Source organism: Phocoena phocoena, chromosome 14, assembly GCF_963924675.1.
Source record: "Phocoena phocoena chromosome 14, mPhoPho1.1, whole genome shotgun sequence".
NCBI classification, from domain to species: Eukaryota; Metazoa; Chordata; class Mammalia; order Artiodactyla; family Phocoenidae; genus Phocoena; species Phocoena phocoena.
Window position 1 is genome coordinate 69,555,811 of NC_089232.1, and position 20,936 is coordinate 69,576,746.

Below are 20,936 nucleotides of genomic sequence, written 5' to 3' on the forward strand. Positions count from 1 at the left end.
GAAGGGGCCTCCAAACCATGGCAGAGGCTGGGCCCTGGCCCCATGGGGCCCAACGGGAGAAGCTGGGAGTCAAGGGACACAGAGGGCCACCAGCCGGCATGACCTTGGCCCGCCCGTTACAACCCGCAGCCTGCTGACGTGCAGTGCTGCCCCCTCTGAAGCCCCAGTCCACATCCCAGCCAGACACAGGTCTGGCCAGGGGCCACCCTGTGAAAGGAATAGCACCCCAGGTCCTCCTGTGCTGCTCCCAGCAGCACCTGTGAGTGAACCGTGCACTCCCTGAGGCCTGGTCCTAGATGTTTCCCAGGCCAGAGCCCTGGGGCGGGGCCACCTCCTTCCAGCCCCAGCCCGTGGTGGCACTGGCACCATTAATGAGCACTTGCTGAGTGCCAGGCACTCTCGTAAACGTTTTTGGTGCATCATCTCTTCTGACTCTCACACTGTCAGAAGTTGTCACCATTAATCCCATCCTACCCAAGGGACATTGAAGCTCCTGGAGAAAGACCTGGCCTGGGTGCTACGTGCCAGAGTTGGGTTCTGTGTGCGCACGCTCCCTGCTCAGCTGCCATCAACCTCTTCGGGGTCCTTCCAGACCACTGGCCGTGATGCTTGGGGAGTGAGGGGTAAAAGGCCCAGTACCCACTGCTGTTCATTGCCACTATCTGAGGCCACATCGAAGTTAAAGGACCTCAGAGACCTAGTTCAATCTTTCCATCTTACAGAGGAGGAGACTGAGGCCACAATATGAAAAGGGCCAAGATCACAGAGAGTACGGTAGACAGAACAGGGCCCAGACTGCCCTGCCTCTGCCCAGCGCCCTGTCTGCCACCTTGGACACTCACCCCAGACACAGCATCGTGACTCTGGGCTCCAGGGAGGGACCCATCTTAATCAGCTGTGGGGAGGGATGCCCCTCAGATGGCTGAGCACACATCAGACTAAGCCAGAAGTCAGCTGGCACCCTGGCCAAACGAGGCACCTGCGTCCTGTGTTTTGGTGTCCGTCCTGGGGGTGGTGAGGGCTGAGGGTGCCGTCTGCTGCTTGGGGGAGGGCATCGCTTGGGAAACTGTGGGCAGCCCCAGTCGTGGGCCTTCAGGAGGAAAACCCAGGCACAGCTCTGCCCTTCACGGGGACCCAGGCTAAAGCCAGAGCCTGGCCGAGGTCTCCTCAATGACCACAAATGGACCCCATTCTCACAGCTGGTTTCCTGCAGGGCCACAAGGCTGGGACACTGCTGTTTCAGGACCCCCCTCAGCCCCATGCGGCAACCTTCCCAGGAGTCAGGAAATTCAGGCTCGACATCTCTGACCTTTTGTCAGGACACATCCCTGACTGGAAAAACCTCCGGCCTAGATAACATCTATTTTTCCCTAACAGATGTGGAGACAGGGCCCCATGGCCTTCCACAGTTATTTGATAGTGGTGAAGCCATGTTTGCCTGAGGGGAGGGCTCACCTTGCAGCAGGCCCACGTGCCTCATGTTTCATTCAAATGGTTTCCTCCTTCCCAAGGAAACAGAGCTGTTCTCCCCACTCTGTGGCTCCTCAGCAAACTCCTACTCACCCTGCAGAGCCCAGCTCAAATGTCCTTGCACTGAGTAGCCTTCCCTGCACTCTCTAGGTCAGAGGTCAGGGCATTCCTCTATCTCTGACAACAACATCCCCAAGTTGCAGTTGGTTCTTCATGTCTAACCCGGGAGGCTCCCAGTCTCCTGCATCGCTGTAGCCCAGCCCAGGGCCTGCCATGTACCTAGAGGGCTTTGGTAACACTTTGCTGAATGGATACTTACCCAGACGAAGAAATAGACATCCGCTGGGCATCTGCTCTGCACCAAGCTCATGCCTGGCCACAGAGTGGGTGCAAACAGCACACTTCCTCGTTCCATTTTCCAAACTCTACATTTATATCCGCTGAAACTATTTATTCCACTCATCTTTGGATCATCTTAAACTTACACCTGATCATATTTTTGTTCTTTTTCACAAACCCAAGTAACTCTGACTTATTCAATTTCTGTTTCCTCTAAACCAGAGTTTCTCAAACTCAGCACTGTGGCTACTTTGGACCAGGTAATTCTTTGTTGTAGGGGACTGTCCTGTGCATTGTCGGATACTGAGCAGCGTCCCTGGCTTCTACGCACTAGATAGAAGCAATCCTCCGATAGCAATCCTCCACTCAGATGTAGCAACCAAGAAGGTTTCTAGACATTGTCAAATGCCTCCCGGGGGTTAAAATCGGCCCCAGTTGAGAACCAGTGTGCTAAACTATCTTCCCATGATTCCTCCCAGCCCCAAAGCTAGAATTTTCTTTCCCTTTTCTTCTCTTCCTTTTATACTGTCCCCCTGGTCCCAGGGGTGTGCTGCTTCCCGCTAATTCTCTGAGTTGATGGGAACCTACCTTTGGTTCCACTAAACACAATAGAGGGAGGTGGGAACAATCAACATCACTTAGATTTCTAAGTAATCACAAAAGGGAAATATGTTCAGGAAATACAAGGAATACGACCACAGACAGCGCAGAGTCCTAGCTTAGTTAGCTCGCTCTCCTAGGGCTGACACAGCTCTGCGGCACCTGGCCTGGCCTTGACCCTCCCGCCTGGCTCTGGACCTGTCTTCCTGTGAAGGGGGGCTCATAACCATCACCCCCCTCCCCAGAACAAGCTGACAATCCACAGCCCAGGCCAAGACCTCTTCTCGGTGCGTCCGGCCCCAGACACTGTCATCTTCCTTCTGCCTAAAACCACCTCCCCCCATTGCCTTGAATCCTTCTCTTTCTACATCCCAAAGAATCTACCACTATATCGTCCACTCAACATCACCAACTCTGCCTTTGCTTTTCTTTTGACTCCCCTTTTGTCTATAAGGCCTTTCACTCTAGCATATTCTAAGCACAACTATGAAGAACCATTATGATCAAGGACAGGAGCTAGAAGCCTATCATCTATCCATCCATCTACCTATCCATGCATCCATCTATCTGTCTATCTACCTAGCTATGCCTTTCCTCAGTCCCACATACCTCCTAGTGACCACCACTTCCTCACCTTAATCCCTGCACTCATTTCTGTGCCCCATCTTTCCTGAAACTGCCCTTTTCCAGACATCAAGGACCTCACTGTCCCTAAGTTCAACATCCACCATTTCTCCCTCTCCCTCGACCGCCCCGGCCCTTCCATCCTCTCGCCGCCCCCTGCCCTGGGGACCTCTCCCGCCACTCTCCTGCCTTCCCCTCTCTCCAGCTCCTCTCCTCACTGCCTTTCTTGGCATCACTCCCTGTGCCCACTGCTGAAGTGCTGCTGCTTCTTGGAGCCCTGTCCTGGGCCTGCTTCTTTCCTACTGTCCTTCCTTCTCTCCCCGGGTATCTCCCCAGCCTCAAGGCATCGGTTACCATCTGCGTGTCTAGATGCCTGTACCACCCACCTCTCCAGAGCTTCAGTCCCCCGTGACCAGCATCATCTGGGCATAGTGCTTCGTAGCAGTTGGTATTTATTGTGCAGTGGCCGTGTGCATGCCTGGGTTGAATGCTTGACCCAGGTCATCTCATTTAGATTCCGAACCACGCCTCCCAGCAACCCCGTGAATGCTGCCCCGGAGCAGTCCCACATGGCGGCCCTGGCTCGTTATCCCCACGTCACAGAGGTGTAAACTGAGGCTCAGGAAGGGAGGTGACTGGAGCAACAGTGAAAGCTCAGTCTTTCTGGCTCTAAAGCTGGCGCTGTTACCCACAATGCTCTAGTGTGAGCCTCCAACAGCCAGGAGCAGAGTCTCATTTACTCCAAGCTCTTCGGCAACCTTTCTTCCATCTCCCTGCCCACAAGTTCACCAAAACAGTGGGCCTTCTGCTCGCTGCCCGCACCCTCGCTCCCAGCGCCTGCACACCGAGGCCAGGACAGATGGGTGGGCACTGCAACTGTGAGTGGCAGCTCCCAGCCGAGAGGACAGGTCACACCCACAGCACTTACATTTATAGCAGATTAAGTGCATCGGTTCTAAATTCTAAGGCTCAGCTTAGTTTACATTTAAACACCTCCAAACTTGGGGTGCATCTTCTAGGCAGCATTGTGGTTTAATGGTGATGTCTGTGGGACCCATATAACCACAGCGTATCTTACAGTATCTTACATGTATCTCATCAAGCCTCATAACAAGACTCTGAGGGGGGACATCATTACCCCCGTCTGACAGCTCAGGAAGCTGAGGTTCAGAAGATGTGTTGCTCAAGACCCCACGACTCCCAGCTCCCCCGGGGTCAGGGGGGACCAGTGGTTGCCCCTCCTGCTCATCCAAACTTTGGGGCTCAAGGGAAATGGCCGAGGTGCAGACAGGCACTGTCAGGAGGGAGGGCCCGGCATTTAGCCCCTGCCCTCCAAGTGACAGCAAGTCTGGGTCCTTCCCCCTCCAGTACTTCGTCTTCGACTTCCATGTCCCTCCTGACGTCATGTTCGACAAGATCATCAAGATCTCGGTGAGTGGGGAGCAGTCCCTGGTAGGCGGGGCTCTTAGCTCAAACTGCACCTCTGTGCAGACTTGAAAAGGGCACCCCTCTGGGCGGGCCAACCATAAAAAGGCAGACCCGCACCCAGACACACAGCCGGGCAAGTGGGGCACAGGCTGGATGTGGGCCCCTCTCGCCCCATTAGCTAGATCCTTCAGTAGAGTGTACAACCTGCTCACGCATACCTGGCAGCCAGCAGAGCACAGGTGAGGCACAAGAGGCTGATACTAAGCCTCAGAGAGCGGCCCCTGCCCTGCCAGACGCCCTCCTGCTTCACCTGAAGCTCACATCCCCAGAAAGAGTGACATGGCACCACTATCAGTCAGCCCTTCCCCGCCCCACGGAAAGCCTCAGCCCCATCCACCTGACTGGTGACTGGTGGTTCTGCCCGGAAGGTGATTCACTCCAAGAACCTGCTGCGCAGTGGCACCCTGGTGGGCTCCTTCAAAATGGACGTGGGGACCGTGTACTCCCAGCCGGGTGAGTAGCTGCACAGCCGGTCAGCTCCGGGAGCCCGGGACACGCAGTCCCTCCCACCCTGGCGGGCGCTGGGCTCAGGTGAGGCCGTGAGTGCACACGGTCTTCAGGTATGCAGAGCGATGGGGTGCCCAGCCTGCATACAGTCGCAGTGACCACCTGCGCCCAGTCGGCGGGGCTCACGGGAGGCCTGCAGAGTCGGCAGCATGGCCCCCTTTTACAGCTGAGGGGCCTGGGCGCCAGAGAAGGGCCAGGGCTTCCCTGGTCACCCAGCTGGTCTACAGTGAGGTCAGGCCGTGTGACTCCCTCAGAGTCCCTACTGAGCCACAATGTCCTCAACACCCAATGCAGGGGGCGGGGGCAGTCTCTGAGGGATACTGTGCCCTGAAAACACCTTCACTGACCATCCGTCCAGGGACCCAGGCTGCCTGAGAACAGCCGCATGGGCTATCTGCTTAGCAGCTCTGGGGGAACCCATACGCCAACACCACATGGGGTTAGTGAGGGAACCCCAAGCCCTGGCCCAGAGGGCTGGTGAGGCTTGGACCAGACAGAGAAGGTGCCTCAGCCTGACAGACAGCACTCACCACACGGCCAGCTTGGGAACCACGGGCAGACAAGCTGGCACTGGGCCCCACCCATGTCCCTGAAGTGAACCCGCCACTTGGGTGCAGTAAGGACCCCATTAGGCCCTCTGACAGTGACAATACAATTTCACCCTCACAAAACAGTGAGGGAGACATCAGCATTCCTTCCCATTCTACAGACGAGATAAATGAGGCTAAAAGAAGTTGTGTCTCAGAGGTGCCACTAAACTATTAGGTTGAACAAATTGGCGATTCCTTATGTTCAACCTAGTAGACACTTGGCTGGTGCACATTATAACTATGACTCAGACCAAGAAATCTAAGCTGAAAACCGAAGATTATACACATAAAAATCACAAAATCATAGAACATTCAAGCTTGAAGAGACCTTAAAAACATCAGTCCAATCTCTCTCTGAAGGAACAGAAAGAAAAAAATCCACTCCCTCTTCAAATAACCTTCAACTCTGAAGACAAATTTTATGTCCCTCCTGAGTCTTATTCTCTTTCCTTGCTAAATTTCCCCAGTTTATCTAACTATTCATTCACACATCTGTCCATCCACCCATATAGTCTTTCACCCACCCACATATCTACCTACTCACCTGTCCGTATGTTAATCCATCCTTCTATCCATTTATCCATCTGCCATCTATCCATCCCTCTATCCATCTACCATTTAGGCCAGCCAGGCACCCTACCACCCATCTTCTACTATCCATCTCCCCATCCAGCCGTCTGGCTATCTATCTGTTCATGTATCCATCCCACAAACATCCACTCTGGCAAGAGTGGAAGCTCTGGGGCAGCCTAGGACACGGCCCCCTCCTCCTGAGGTGTGCCAGTTCAGCTGACGGCCTCCAGTGACCCCTCACACACATGGCGTACTCCGCTCTCACCATCCCGGTCTGTCTCTTCAGACTCTGCAATGGCATTATCTCTCCGGAGACACAGTTGGCCTGGCCTGTCGCCAAACAGGCCGATTTCTGCACACAGTCCTGAACACATCTCACAGAACCAAATGGAGACAGAGGCTTGCTGGCAACAGGTCTGAACTATAGGAGAAGTTGAAAGAGGAGGGAGGGGAAGAGGAAACTTCTGAGTCCCTGGAGATTCCAGTGCCCACACAAAATCAAGGAAGAAGATGTGCCCTTCGTACAGGCTATGCCTGCAAACAGCTTTAAAGTCAACCTGAAGGGGCAGATCCGTCCTAGAGCGGGCTCCTCTCCTGACATCTGTCCTTTCCTCCACACCGTCTTAACTCCTGGGAGTATTGGGGTGACAGGAGGCTTTCAGTCTGAAATTGGAGACAGACAATAAGTAGCTAATCACAGTGACAGTGAGATAAGAGATGTGCATATGGAAAGGGGCCAGGATCAGCTCTTCTGAGGAAGTCAGGGAAGGCTGCATGGAAGAGGAGACACATGAACAAAATGATTAGAAGTGTGAATAGGGAGGTGGAGGGTTGGGGTGGGGAGCAGAAGGGATGGGGGCATTCCAAGCTCAAAGAACAGCAGCCACAAAGACATGGGGGTATGAAACAGCAATATGAATTATTCACAGAGGGGTAAACAGCTTTGCTTGCAGGAGCACGGCGTGGGGAGGGGTGGGCGGGCGGAGGGTGAACACTGAGAGCTGGGGAGAGCTGTATCAGGAGACCCCACAGGGGATGCTGAGGTCTGTGGTCTTTCCCCCAAGTACTGGGGAGCCTCAAGTGGGTTTGAAATGGGGAGTGAGAGAGGGAGGGCCTCTTTGAGGGCTGTGTCTGGCAGCTGCATAGTGGTTGACTGCATGGGTTGGGGGCAGGAGGGCTGCAGGCAGAGAAACCAATTACAAGGCTCCTCTGTTTGAAGCCACGCCACACGCCTGGGTGCATGACCAGGGGCGGGGCCTTGCCTCGGCCACCCTTGCTCGGGGACCTCTGTCTCCCTGGCCGAGAGGCAGGCAGAGCTGTGGCCCCAGGGCCCCAAGACCTGGTGACCTGGGCTCCGAGGCCTGCCCCGAGGACAGGTGCCGCCCTGGGTAGGCCAGCAGGTGCAGCCCCTTCTCCTCGCCACTGCAGAGCACCAGTTCCACCACAAGTGGGCCATCCTGTCGGACCCCGACGACATCTCCGCGGGGCTGAAGGGCTACGTGAAGTGTGACATCGCCGTGGTGGGCAAGGGGGACAACATCAAGACGCCCCACAAGGCCAACGAGACGGAAGAGGAAGACATTGAGGGGTGAGGCTCCCATCCTCCCCCAGCCCCTGGAGACCCGGCCCAGCCCTTCCTGGAACACCAAGGGAACCCCCAGGGTGGACGTTGCCCAGAGATCTCACCCTCCATCTCCCTACCCCCATGCCCAGATGGCCCATCTCTCCCTGGAAGGACTGAGGCCAGGCCAGCCTCGGTGTCCGGTGACTCTCCTCATGGGGCAGAAAGGACTGAGGAAGGGCAGGCAGGGGTTCACAGAGGACAGTCACGAGTGACAGTCATTTGACATCCAGGCTTCTGACTGTGAGAAACTTGGAAAAAAGAAAGCAAAGTCCCAGAGCTGCTGGGTCTTGAGTCTACACGCAGGAGAGCAAAGAGGTTTTATTTTCTGTACCAATTCCAGGCAGCTGACAGTGGTTGTTGAGGAATATTCTGGGACCTCATCTGGATTCAGTGAGGAAAAGTGAAGGATCCAATGACTCATGCCTTCCATGGGCCGGGGAGGGAGAGTGGGGGCCAGTTGTGAGGTTTTTGTATAGGAGACGAAAGATGTGACACACAGCTGAGAAAACTGGATAATATTATTAAGAGTGGTCTCCCACGCTACAGTTTACAAAGTACTCATATATTTTAACCTATTTGAGCCTTATCATATTCTGAGAGGGGATATCATATTATTCCCATCTTAAAGGTGAGTAAACTGAGGCTTAGAGAGATGGGGAGATTTGCCCAGGATCACAAGACAGCAGGTGCCCTAAACTCCAGTGTTTTTAGTCCCAGTGTGGGCCTTCTCAGCCGTCCTTCACCTGTTGTCCCGGCCCCCAGGGGTATGTAGATGCTGAGGCAGGAGTCGGGGTGCCCAGGGCTGGCTACCACAGCCCTAGCTGTATGTGCCGGCAGGAACTTGCTGCTCCCCGAGGGGGTGCCCTCTGAACGCCAGTGGGCCCGGTTCTACGTGAAGATTTACCGAGCAGAGGGGCTGCCCCGCATGAACACAAGCCTCATGGCCAACATGAAGAAGGCTTTCATCGGTGAGAACAAGGACCTGGTCGACCCCTACGTGCAAGTCTTCTTTGCCGGCCAGAAGGTATTGGGGTGCAGGAGGCTGGGGCTTGGGGTGACAGGCACCAGAGGTGCAAGGGGTTGGGTGTGAGGTCCTGGGGACGGACGTGAGGCAAAATCAGAAGCCGCGAGACTGGCCTTTGATCACCTTGGTGAGTCACCTCTAGAAGTGAGGAGAGAGAGATGAGGGGAGCTCTAGCTCAGAGGGGCTGGGGGGGCGAGGCCAGGCTGGGCCGTAGGGATTCCTCACTGCCCCCAGGTCACCGAGAGCTGAGGGGAGGGGGGCACTGAGAGGGAGAAGAGCCAGAGAGGCTGGGGTGGGGAAGGGTGAGGAGGTAAGTACACACACACACAGCACATGTACACACGTAACGCACATATACACACTCACACACAGACGCACACGCACACTTATGCACGTGCACCAGCCCTAACCCTCGCTCCCTCCCACCAGGGCAAGACTTCAGTGCAGAAAAGCAGCTATGAGCCACTGTGGAATGAGCAGGTGGTCTTTACAGACCTGTTCCCCCCGCTCTGCAAGCGCATGAAGGTGCAGATCCGGGACTCAGACAAGGTCAACGACGTGGCCATCGGCACCCACTTCATCGACCTGCGCAAGGTTTCCAACGACGGAGACAAAGGTCAGCAGCAGGAGACCGGGGGCGGGACGTGGGGCAAAGGGGTAGCGTAAATGAGACCCCCCATACACCACCACCATCCCGCGCCTCTGCCTGAAAGGTGCCAGGCATGGTCAGGGCATTGCCAACAGCCCCTGCCTCCAGGGAAGGGTGGAAACTCATGGTTCACGTCTGCACAGAGGTGCCTGGGCCCTCCTGAGCCAGGCTGCCTGGATTTGAACCCCAGCTCTGACAGTTAGAAGCTGCGTGACCTTCATGCCTGTTTTCCCATCTGTAAAATGAAAATAATAGTAATTGTATACATGTGTATATATACATATGTAGTACATATATGCGTGTACTGCTGCCACAGTACCTATCTACAGACTTGTAGGACCAGAGCACTGAGCTGTGTACCAGGGATACAGAACAAGGAGGAATCCGTCCGGTCTTCACGGTGCTCCCCTGGGGATGAGGGAGACAGGTGTGCTACCAAATGCTCAAAACCTGAGACAGAAGACACAAAAGACTACAGATTGCATGATTCCATTTGTATGAAATGTCCGGAACAGGCAAATGCATAGAAACAGGAAGTAGACGAGTGGTTGCCAGGAGCTGGGGGGAGGGGAACTGGGACGAGCCACTGAAGGGTACGGGGTTTCTTCTGAGGAGGATGGAAATGTCCTGGACGGTAGCACAACACAGTGAATGCACGAAAAACCGCTGAAATGCATACTTTAAAATGGTGAATGTTATGCTATAGGAAGAATATCTCAGTTTTTTAAATACTATAGTGTTTTTGATGAACTAGGCAGAACAGAAACCAAACAAAACTCTTAAGGCAGAATTGAATCTGTGCTACACACGAGACATAACAAATCCTAAAGGGAGAAAAATAGTCGGGCCTAGGAAATGGGGGTACTTCGTGGAGGAAGAGCGTTTAACACGCACAGGCGGAGAGTAAGGGCCTTCAGGGAGGACGGGAGGGGTCTGCAGAAGCAGGTGAGACCCTCGTGGCACGCACAGACGGCAAAGGCCTTGCTGAGGAGCTGGGGAGGTGCTGGCATCTGTCCTTCAAGTAGATCACAGACGGCCCCTGCAACAGGCACCAGGAAGCAGGGGGCATGATTTTGCTCCACAGAAATGGACGTGTGTGTATGTGGAGAGGCACGGGCAGCTCAGGCTCCCGCAGAGAATAAGCAGACACACAAAAGTGCCCCATGCAAGTGACAAGGTCACCCCACAGCCAGCCCCGCGCAGCAGGCACCGCTCTCCCCGCAGCCCCTGTGAGCCTCGCTGCCCGCAGGCCCTCTTCTGCCTCAGACATTTCCCTGAGCGAGACATGAGGTCCTCAGCTCAGCAACCAGGAGGTACAGGCCAGGAGCCCCCCAAACAGGTCCCTCCACCCGAGTGAGCCCCTCGACCCTCTGCCCCCGGCCCACAGGCTTCCTGCCCACGCTGGGCCCCGCCTGGGTGAACATGTATGGCTCCACGCGCAACTACACGCTGCTGGACGAGCACCAGGACCTGAATGAGGGCCTGGGGGAGGGCGTGTCTTTCCGCGCCCGCCTCATGCTGGGCCTGGCGGTGGAGATCCTGGACACTTCCAACCCTGAGCTCACCAGCTCCACGGAGGTGCAGGTGGAACCGGCCACACCCGTCTCCGAGGTGAGGCCCCAGGGCGCTGTGCTGTCCTCCAGAGCCCCCCGCTCAACCCCCTTCCCACCACGGCAGCCTGTGCCTGGCCTCTGCCAGTGTCCCTCCTGCCTGCCTCAGGGGGCCAGACCCCAGGATGGGGCCTCCCTCCCCAGAAAGCAGGAGGACCTCTGTCCCCTTCCACTGCCTGTGCCTGTGCTCTCCCCGGAGGCCCCAAGGTGGAGCCTTGTCTCTGCCTTGTTCCTGGCCATGGCTGTCCTTGTGCGGAACATAGCAGCCCTTCCTCCGGGAACAGGCTGGAGGGCCGAAGGAATTGGGCCTTCAGTGTTGGGGCTGGTAGCTCCACAGCTGGGTAGGATGTCCCCACCATTAGCCCCAAGGGCCTGTCTGTAAGACGTAGGAGGAGGCCTGGCCCCAGACCCAACCCCCCACACCGTTAAGCTTTCCGGAGGGTTTGAACGACCTTTTCCACAGAGCTGCGTGGGGAAAATGGAAGAATTCTTTCTATTTGGAGCCCTCCTGGAGGCCTCAATGATCGACCGGAAAAATGGAGACAAGCCCATCACCTTTGAGGTCACTATAGGTGAGAGCTGGGCTCGCAGGGCTGGTGGCTGCCAAGCCCTGCTCCACAGCCTGGGGGTGGCGGGGAACTTTGACCACTTCCCTCATGTGTCCTCAGGCACCCACACCACATACAGCGACTGCACCTGAGAACACACGCCCCAGAGGGTCGGCCTCAGCTCCACCTAAGGGCTAGGCTGTGTTAGGGACACGAGGAGGGAAGAAGCCCTCCCTGTAGAAGGGAGCAAGGCCCTCATGGGACTGGAGAGGAGAGAGTGGGAATACGGGCCACGTCCTGGGCTGGACCTTGAGCTCAGTGGTCATCAGGGCTCCTAGTGAGACCTCTGCAGGAGTGCAGGACATGGCCCCTTCCTCCGGCGAGTGTTCTATCGTGTCTGAGCTGACACAGACCTGTGAGCACCAGCCCCATTCCCTGACTCTCCCTCTTCCCTCCCACAGACCCCTGGACTGGAGGGCAGGGTGGGGCCTGGTGGGAAAAGGACTCTAGGCCCTCGGGTGCCCCCTTCTGCCTCCAGGCAACTATGGGAACGAAGTCGATGGCCTGTCTCGGCCCCAGCGGCCTCGGCCTCGGCCTCAGAAGGAGCCTGGGGACGAGGAGGAAGTGGATCTGATCCAGAAGTCGAGTGACGACGAGACTGACGACGGTGGGGACCTGGCCTCAGTCTCCTCCAGCCCACCCATGCGGCCCCAGATCACCGACAGGTGAGCCGGCCAGGACAGAGGGTCCTGGGAGCCCTGCCTGCTGCCTCCCATCCTCTCATGGCCTGGCCCCGCCCCACCCCCACCTGCCTGGGTGCCCAGTCCTCAACCTCCCACCTGTTCCCACCCCAGGAACTACTTCTATCTGCCCTACTTGGAGCGCAAGCCCTGCATCTACATCAAGAGCTGGTGGCCGGACCAGCGCCGCCGCCTCTACAATGCCAACATCATAGACCACATCGCAGACAAGCTGGTCAGGGCCAGGCCACAGCGGGGAGGGGAAAGGCGGAGGGCGTATGCTTCAGAGGGCCTCGCCCAGCTTGGACAGCTCCCCTGCAACACACAAGTCCTGTCTGCCTGGCAGCATGCCATGGGGTTGGGGGAGGAACTGCAGAATGGCCCCAGTAGAACCTGTGTTCCTGTCCCCGCCCCAGTCCCAAGAGCGGTGGAGAGCCTGAGGGCTGCCCGGAGTGGAGTCTGGGAACCCTGGCCCATCCAGCCCCGGGTTTCCCTGGAGGTGACTGGCCAACCCCTCTGTCTCTGGCCTGCACTCCCCCACCCCCTGCATCTAGCCCTGAGTTCTGTCCGACCCCTGTGGGTCCACCAGGACCACAGACTCACGGCCCAGAGGTGGCTTCTTCCTTCAGGTTCTGAAAACAGAATGTGGAAAATTTGTGTTTCCTTGTGATGGCGAGACAGTCCAGAGATGGCGCTCGTGGGAGGTCCTAGGGCGCTAGCCCCTCATCCCCCTGATGAATGGGGGAGACATTTGGGGAGGCTGAGGGGGCTGTAGCTCACACTCCTGGTTCACAGGAAGAAGGCCTGAATGATGTGCAGGAGATGATCAAAACGGAAAAGTCCTACCCTGAGCGTCGACTGCGGGGCGTCCTGGAGGAGCTGAGCTGTGGCTGCTAGTAAGTGGCAGGGCTGCCAATGGCGGGTCAGAAGTGGGGGGTTGGCAGAGAAGGAGGCATCTGCACGCCTCCTGCTGGCGGGTGGGCTCTGCTAAGCCCTGCTTCTTCTCCTCCCAGCCGTTTCCTCTCCCTCGCGGACAAGGACCAGGGCCACTGGTCCTGCACCAGGCTGGACCGGGAGCGCCTCAAATCCTGCATGCGGGAGCTGGTGAGGATGCGGCTGGACCACACCGGGGATGGAGGGAGGGTCTGGAGGTGAAAAGGGAACCCGAGGTGGGGGACATCTGTCTCTGAGGTCACAGCCCCCAGGGCCAGACCCTCCATCGTGCGTCATGACCTGAGCCCCACTTACACCCCCGACGCCGGCAGGAGAGCATGGGGCAGCAGGCCAAGACCCTGCGGGCACAGGTGAAGCGGCACACGGTGCGGGACAAGCTGAGGCTGTGCCAGAACTTCCTGCACAAGCTGCGCTTCCTGGCAGACGAGGTGCGCCTGCCAGCCCCAAACCAGAGTGATCCGAGGTGGCAGAAGCGGGGCTGCCCGGGAAGGGCTGGGCCAGACCATCCAGGAGGCCCCTCCGGCTCTGACAGCCGTTGGGAGACAGGAGAGACCAAGCCTTTCACCCCGTCCCGTGTTCTTCCCGCTGGATCTGTGGGAGGAGAAGGAAGGCCCAGCGCCGGGGTCCTTTCCTCTGTGGGCTCAGGCCTGAGGAGGCAGGACCTCTCCCTTACTGGGCGCCCACCCCGCCCCCACCCCAGCCTCAGCACAGCATCCCCGACGTCTTCATCTGGATGATGAGCAACAACAAGCGCATCGCCTACGCCCGGGTGCCCTCCAAGGACCTGCTCTTCTCCATGGTGGAGGACGAGCTGGGCAAGGACTGCGCCAAGGTCAAGACGCTCTTCCTCAAGGTGCCGGAAGGGGAGCAAGACTGGGGGCGGAGGGGCTGGGGTCTGTGCTTTTTCAAGGGGTCAACCTCCCCTTGGAGGGGGCAGCACCCCCACCCCTGGGTCCGGCTGGCCTGAGCTGACGGGGTGCTCAGAGAAGAGCTGGAGAGAATAGGAAAGGGGTGGGGGGTCCCCCCCTGCCCGTGCCCCTCTGCCCTGTGTTCCGCACCACACAGCCCAGCGGGACGGCTGCAGAGGGCAGGGCCCCCCTGCCCATAGCCTCCTCCAGGCTCCTGCCCCTTCCTCACCCTGTGGGCTCCGGCAGCTGACCCTGCGCACCCCCGCCAGCTGCCAGGGAAGCGGGGATTCGGCTCGGCCGGCTGGACAGTGCAGGCCAAGCTGGAGCTCTACCTGTGGCTGGGCCTCAGCAAGCAGCGCAAGGACTTTCTGTGCGGCCTGCCCTGCGGCTTCGAGGAGGTCAAGGCGGCCCAGGGCTCGGGCCTGCACGCCGTCCCACCCATCAGCCTGGTCTACACCAGTGAGCGAGGGCTCCCAGGCCCGGGCGGGAGGGCACCGGCGGGGTGGCCTGCTCCCCGAGCCTCAGCCTGCTCCCCCCACAGAGAAGCAGGCCTTCCAGCTCCGCGCCCACATGTACCAGGCGCGCAGCCTCTTTGCCGCCGACAGCAGCGGTCTCTCGGACCCCTTCGCTCGTGTCTTCTTCATCAACCAGAGTCAGTGCACAGAGGTGAGGGCCCCGGGGAGGAGGGCGCGGCTCTGGCTTTGAGAGCGCTGGAGGGGGCCTGTGAGCCTCTGGGACCTGGAGAAACAGACCAGCCAGTACCCCAGATCCTTAGAGGGAAGGAAGCCTGGCAGATAACTGCAGGTCCAGGCCACACAGGAGACAGGGAAGACATTGGCGGGGGCTGGGAGAGAGGGTCAGGAGCAGACCTCACACCAGCCTTCATTTTAAGATTCCCAGAAGAGTCAGGGGACGGCGCTCGTGCTCCCGCGTCCCCTTGAAACCACAGTGGCTGGGGGCGGCTCCTCCTCAGGTGCTGCCCATCCACCATTGCTTACCTGCCCCCTCCACGCTGCAGGTGCTGAATGAGACCCTGTGCCCCACCTGGGACCAGATGCTGGTGTTCGACAACCTGGAGCTCTATGGCGAAGCTCATGAGTTGCGGGACGACCCCCCCATCATTGTCATCGAAATCTACGACCAGGACAGCATGGTATGGGTGGGCTCTGGCACCAGGGACCACGCCTCCTCCCCCGCACTCCACCTGCGTTAGCGGTCACCTCCACAGCCCACCCCCAGAGCCCCTTGGCCAGGGTGCTTGCTGGGGAAGCCGGGAGTCTGGGCTGCTGACCAGCCCCTCCAGGAGACCCCGGGTGTCTCCTGCCCTGTCACTGCAGCCTGACCCCTTCCCGATGCTGTGGGCCTCTGGGGCCTCAGGGAGGAGACAGGCCAGGGCGTCCCACCTCCCGGCACAGACAGACAAAGCTCAGACCCAGATGTGCCCCGAAAGCCTGCTGTCCCCAGCCTTCCCCCATTTGAGGGCCCCCCCAGCCCTGCCCACACCTACCACAGTCAATAACAGCCTCATAGCTCTCCATGGGAGCTCTGGAGTAAGGGAGTGGAGGATTAGGGTGACCCCTCCAGAGCTGGGGAGCCACTTACTACAAGCCGCCTCAGCTACTGGGGTGCCCTGAGTGAGCTCTGGACTAGAGGTAGTCCTGAGTCCTGCATCTGCCATTCATTGCCAGCATGGCCTGGAGCTAGCCCAAGACTTGGTTTCCCCCATCTGTAAAATGGGGCGATCACACCTGCAACTACATGGGGCCGTGGTGAGGACTGAATGAGATCCCAGGTGTGAACATGTTTGGTCAGTTCAAGCACCAAGAGGCCACCTTGGCTGTTTGTCGCATCAGGGCAAAACCGACTTCATAGGCCGGACCTTTGCCAAGCCACTGGTGAAGATGGCCGACGAGGCATACTGCCCGCCCCGCTTCCCGCCCCAGCTCGAGTACTACCAGATCTACCGCGGCAACGCCACGGCCGGGGACCTGCTGGCCGCCTTCGAGCTGCTACAGGTGGGGCTGCTGGAAAGAGGGGGCTGGGCCAGGGGCCTTTCTCCTGTTCAGCCTTCCCTGTCTCCCCAGATCACATACCAGATAACTCATGGGGAGAGAGAGTCCTCTCCCCGGGCTCCCCAGGGTGTGACACTATGTCCCCCACTCCCCAGATTGGACCAGCAGGGAAGGCCGACCTGCCGCCCATCAATGGCCCAGTGGACATGGACCGAGGTCCCATCATGCCTGTGCCTATGGGCATCCGGCCCGTGCTCAGCAAGTACCGGATAGAGGTGTGTGAGGACTCCATCCGGCCCCTCCCAGCCCTGCCCTGAACAGGCCCTGCTGTGCTCTGCTCCCTGGCCCCCCTCACTCTCTCTCCATGAGGGTCGTAGGCATGCATTACACTGTTGGCATCAAACTCCAGGGGTCTTCAGCAACCTCAGGCCATGCTCCGTTTTTCAAATAAGGACACTGAAGGCCCAGGAGGAGAAGTGACTGGCCCAAGGTCACACCCAGGGGCCAGTAGCAGACCCAGGCTCGCGACCGTCCGGCGCCTGCCGCTTTTGCACTGAGTCACACTGCCACGGTCCAGGACCCTTCCCGGCCCTCCCATCTGCCCCCAACACCCACCCTCACCCCACAGCGCCTTCAGGACACCCGCCCCTCCTCGGCTCTCCCAGCCCTGCCCCTCCTGATGCACGGTCCACCCACATCCCGGTTCCTCCTCAGGTGGCCCTGCCCGCCCGCAGCTGATGCCCTTGACTGAGGGGCTGTCCTCTGCCCCCACCGCCCCCCCACGCAGGTGCTGTTCTGGGGTCTGCGGGACCTGAAGCGGGTGAACCTGGCCCAGGTGGACCGGCCGCGGGTAGACATCGAGTGCGCGGGGAAGGGGGTGCAGTCGTCCCTGATCCACAATTACAAGAAGAACCCCAACTTCAGCACCCTCGTCAAGTGCTTTGAAGTGGTGAGTGTGGGCCGGGACCTGCCTGGGCAGAGCTGGGTGCCTCTGCCCCTTCTCTGAGCTCAGAGTCCCTGCCCCACCCCCAGGACCTCCCGGAGAACGAGCTCCTGCACCCGCCCTTGAACATCCGCGTGGTGGACTGCCGGGCCTTCGGCCGCTACACCCTGGTCGGCTCCCACACCGTCAGCTCCCTGCGGCGCTTCATCTACCGGCCCCCGGACCACTCAGCCCCCACCTGGAACACCTCGGGTATGGCGCTCCTGAGGCCCAGGGCAGGGCCTCCGGCTCACAGGGCAGCCCACCTGGTTTCCTCCTCCTGGGGCCATCTCTAAGTGGGCCGGGGAGGCCAGGAGGGAGGTCCCGCCCTGGGGGCCAAGGAAGGCTGCCCAGGGTGGCCCCAAGCTCTAATGCCAGAAAGGTCAGAGCCCAGGGGTCCTTAGAGGGCCTGAGGGCAGATGGCTTCCTCAGCCGGTTCCTGGAGAAGACCCAGGACACCCCGTCCCAACCCCCCGAATCCCCCACCCCCGGCCTCCACTGTGTCACCCAGCACACCTCACCCTCCTCTCTGGCTCACCTCCTCCCTCTCCCCTGGAAAGCTCTAGAATCAGCTTTAGGCCTCTGGCCCTTCCAAGCACCCCTGACTCTCACGGTTCCGCCTGCTCCTCCTCGTCTGTCTGTCCATCTCTCTGTCCAGGCGGGCTCCTCCAGGGCCACCGTGTGCTGTACAGTGGGGGCCCCTCTTCTCACCCCACAGGGGAGGTCGTGGTGAACATGGAGCCGGAGGTGCCTGTCAAGAAGCTGGAGACCGTGGTGAAGCTGGATGCGGTAAGGCGCCTGGGGTCAGCCCCACGCTGGCTGGGGACGTGCAACTGCGGGTGGCACTTTTCCAGAGCCGGGCCACCCCGCACACAAGACGACACATTACGTCACTCCTCCTTTGGCGTGCGATGGGCCAGGGCTAACCCTGACTGCACGTGCACACAGCCCCGTCCTATACTGTCCTGGAAGGCGAGACTCTCAGTTCTGCGTGTACGCATGTGTGCATGAACACGTGGTACACACGTGTGAGAGACAGAGAGCGCAGTCACCGTGTGAAGTAATGGCCTGCAATTATTTTATTCCAACAAACGACACCATAGGCAATGGATTCCTGCGCAAACACCAGTGTTCTTTCCAGAGGGTCCCCGGTTTTCCTTCCCAGCCATTTACAAACAACTCTCCCAAGGTGTGGGTCGGGGCAGGATTTCCAGGATTTCCTCGTTATTCCTCCTGGCTTTGGGACTGGGGCTCTTTGTCTGCCAGAGGGAGACCCGTCACCTCGGTGTTTGGATGCGGACATGGCGTCAGCAGGGGACGGTGGAATGGAGGCTGGCCTGGAGCAGGCCATCCTGAATCCAGACAGGACAGAGGGGCGGGAAGCAGGCTTCCTTCCCACCACATTCTCCAAATCCCGTTCCTGACTGCATGTGCTTCACACAGCACAGGGGCGTCTCCTAGCCTCTGAGATCTGAGTCCGGTCTGAAAGGTTCCTTCCTTACCTCATCATCCTGGTCCCCATAGAGTCCCAGCCAGCAGGCTGAGTTAGCACGGGGCGTGGCTCATGGAAAAGGGGAGGAGTCAAGGCCCGGGGCCTGGCCTGCAGGCCTGGGATGGCACTGCCAGGGGCTCTGGGGCTACACCTGGAGATGCCACATCCCCCTCGGCTTCCAGCTTCCTGAGCTCCTCCCTGAGAAGCCTGTTCCTCCTGGAGGCAGGGCCGGGGTGGGGAAGCCCCCTGGTTTCAGGCCATCAGTGAACCAAGAGGACGGCACAGACCTGAGCTGCCCCATCGTCCCACAGGCCCTGGACTCTGGTGGGGCCCTTTTCACCAGGTTCCTCTTCAGCTGTGTAATTTTGTGTCCACTTACTTTTTAAGGCACTTGTCCTTCATCCAGCCAACATTACTGACCTCCAGCCTCATGCCGTGTCCGCCTCCCCTCTTGACTCTGACTGCCCACTGCAGTCATCTGGTGCCCAGTACCCTCATTTGGACTCAGTGGAGCCCTGCAACTGATGATTTTTAAAAGCCCCCAGTAATTCTAACATGCAACCAAGTTTGCAAACCACCGCCCTGGAAGGTCTGAGGAAACGACTTCGAGGCAGACCTTCCACAGACCCAGAATTGGCCATGTGAGCATGGCGCTCACGACACAGGGAACATCCCTGCCTGGGCTCCCTCTCCTCCACCCTCCCTGGCCAGCCGCTACCTACCACTTCCGGCCCCAGTGGCTAAGTCTGTCCCTGTCTCCTTGGTTCCTTTCTGCAGGCTTCTGATGCCGTCATCAAGGTGGATGTGGTGAGTGTGGGGACCAGCCGGGGGGCTCTGGGGAGAGAAGACCCTGTACTACATAGGGTATCAGGCCAAGGAAGACAGCGTCAGGGACCGAGACACCCCATACCCCCTGATGCCCCGGCCATCTCACCCCTCCAATGAGGCAGAGGGAGAGAGCTGTTTGGACTGCAGGGCCCATGAGAGGCAGTCCTGCCTTGGCTGGGGGCTCATGCTGGGAGGTCATGACCCTCTCTGGGCCATGACATCTACTTCCATAAAACAAGGCCCTGACCTTGATGTCGGTAGCCCCACAGAGCCTCCTGGAGCCCAGGGCTTTCCTGGAGCAGATGGTCGGAATGAGTGGGGGAACCCTGGATTGTTCAGGTCTCCGGGAATGGCCAGGGTGCGGGGATGTATGCAGGACTCTAGACCTAGCCAACCCTGCAGGCTGATGAGGAGAAAGAGAGGAAGAAGAAGAAGAAGAAGGGCAGTTCGGAAGAACCAGAGGAGGAGGAGCCTGACGAGAGCATGCTGGACTGGTGGTCCAAGTACTTTGCCTCCATCGATACCATGAAAGAGGTGACGCCTTGGCCTGGGCAGGGGGCCGAGGAGGGACTGGGCTGGGAGGGGTAACCCCAGCTCCACATCAGACCCTCCTATCCAGCTTCTTCCCCGCCCGCACCAGAGCTGGCTCCCCCACTCCAACGACATGAGCTTGGAGCAGGCTGTCTCAGAGCCTCGAAGTTCCAGCTCACCTTTTTCCAGGATGGAGGTCCAGTCTACCTTCCCTGCCTTGGTTTTCTCTAGTCCTCATTCATTTCTTCCACAAATACCTCGAGTATATATGATGAGTCAGACACCAACCTAGGGGCTACAGGAGCCGAAAGATAAGATTGGCTACCTGCCCTGAGTATTTACTGGACATGCGAAATGGACATGCAAGCAGATACACTACCATGTGATAACAAAGGCAATTCAGTGCCTGGGGGCATCAGGAAAGGCTTCACAGAGGAGGTGACCTTTGAGGAAGAAGAGAAACACACGCTCAGAGGCCAAAGGGAGCAACAACTTCTCAGTAGTATTTGCACAGCTATTATTATTTTACATAATAATACCCAGCTGTTTTATTTTACATGCCTCCGTCACTGTGGCTGTGAAATGTTCTTCCCCTATTGTGTGCACACAGGTTCTGTCTGCTGAGCCAGATTGCAAGTTCCAGAAAGCTCATGCCTCCTCTTCCTTGTTTGTCTCTCTCCACACTGCCAACCTAGCTCAGGGCACTCCTTGACTGACCAACTGACCAGGATGGACATGTGCTCATGGTTGTGTTTCCTCAACCAAGCTGATCCAGCCACATTCTCTCCCCCAGGCCCTTTCTATGACCCGAGTTGTGTGTGATGTTTACTATCCATGTTAGAG

General features: G+C 58.4%; 1 protein-coding gene across 2 annotated transcripts in view; it reads left to right on the forward strand.

Annotated features, from left to right (window-relative positions):
- Positions 1 to 20,936, forward strand: part of OTOF (otoferlin) — a 90,758-nt gene that overhangs the window by 59,406 nt on the left and 10,416 nt on the right. Inside the window, exons 10-32 of one of the 2 annotated variants that reach the window (XM_065891176.1) lie at positions 4,402 to 4,464; positions 4,890 to 4,974; positions 7,620 to 7,779; positions 8,653 to 8,839; positions 9,269 to 9,455; positions 10,876 to 11,099; positions 11,562 to 11,670; positions 12,185 to 12,371; positions 12,501 to 12,621; positions 13,182 to 13,282; positions 13,400 to 13,490; positions 13,652 to 13,768; positions 14,041 to 14,193; positions 14,518 to 14,707; positions 14,790 to 14,914; positions 15,267 to 15,401; positions 16,102 to 16,263; positions 16,416 to 16,535; positions 17,048 to 17,209; positions 17,293 to 17,455; positions 17,901 to 18,031; positions 19,512 to 19,541; positions 19,965 to 20,096. In XM_065891176.1, the coding sequence (XP_065747248.1) occupies positions 4,402 to 4,464; positions 4,890 to 4,974; positions 7,620 to 7,779; positions 8,653 to 8,839; positions 9,269 to 9,455; positions 10,876 to 11,099; positions 11,562 to 11,670; positions 12,185 to 12,371; positions 12,501 to 12,621; positions 13,182 to 13,282; positions 13,400 to 13,490; positions 13,652 to 13,768; positions 14,041 to 14,193; positions 14,518 to 14,707; positions 14,790 to 14,914; positions 15,267 to 15,401; positions 16,102 to 16,263; positions 16,416 to 16,535; positions 17,048 to 17,209; positions 17,293 to 17,455; positions 17,901 to 18,031; positions 19,512 to 19,541; positions 19,965 to 20,096 (3,135 nt within the window). The remainder of the gene's footprint in view (positions 1 to 4,401; positions 4,465 to 4,889; positions 4,975 to 7,619; positions 7,780 to 8,652; positions 8,840 to 9,268; positions 9,456 to 10,875; positions 11,100 to 11,561; positions 11,671 to 12,184; positions 12,372 to 12,500; positions 12,622 to 13,181; positions 13,283 to 13,399; positions 13,491 to 13,651; positions 13,769 to 14,040; positions 14,194 to 14,517; positions 14,708 to 14,789; positions 14,915 to 15,266; positions 15,402 to 16,101; positions 16,264 to 16,415; positions 16,536 to 17,047; positions 17,210 to 17,292; positions 17,456 to 17,900; positions 18,032 to 19,511; positions 19,542 to 19,964; positions 20,097 to 20,936) is intronic. The other variant, XM_065891177.1, reaches the window with a different exon arrangement.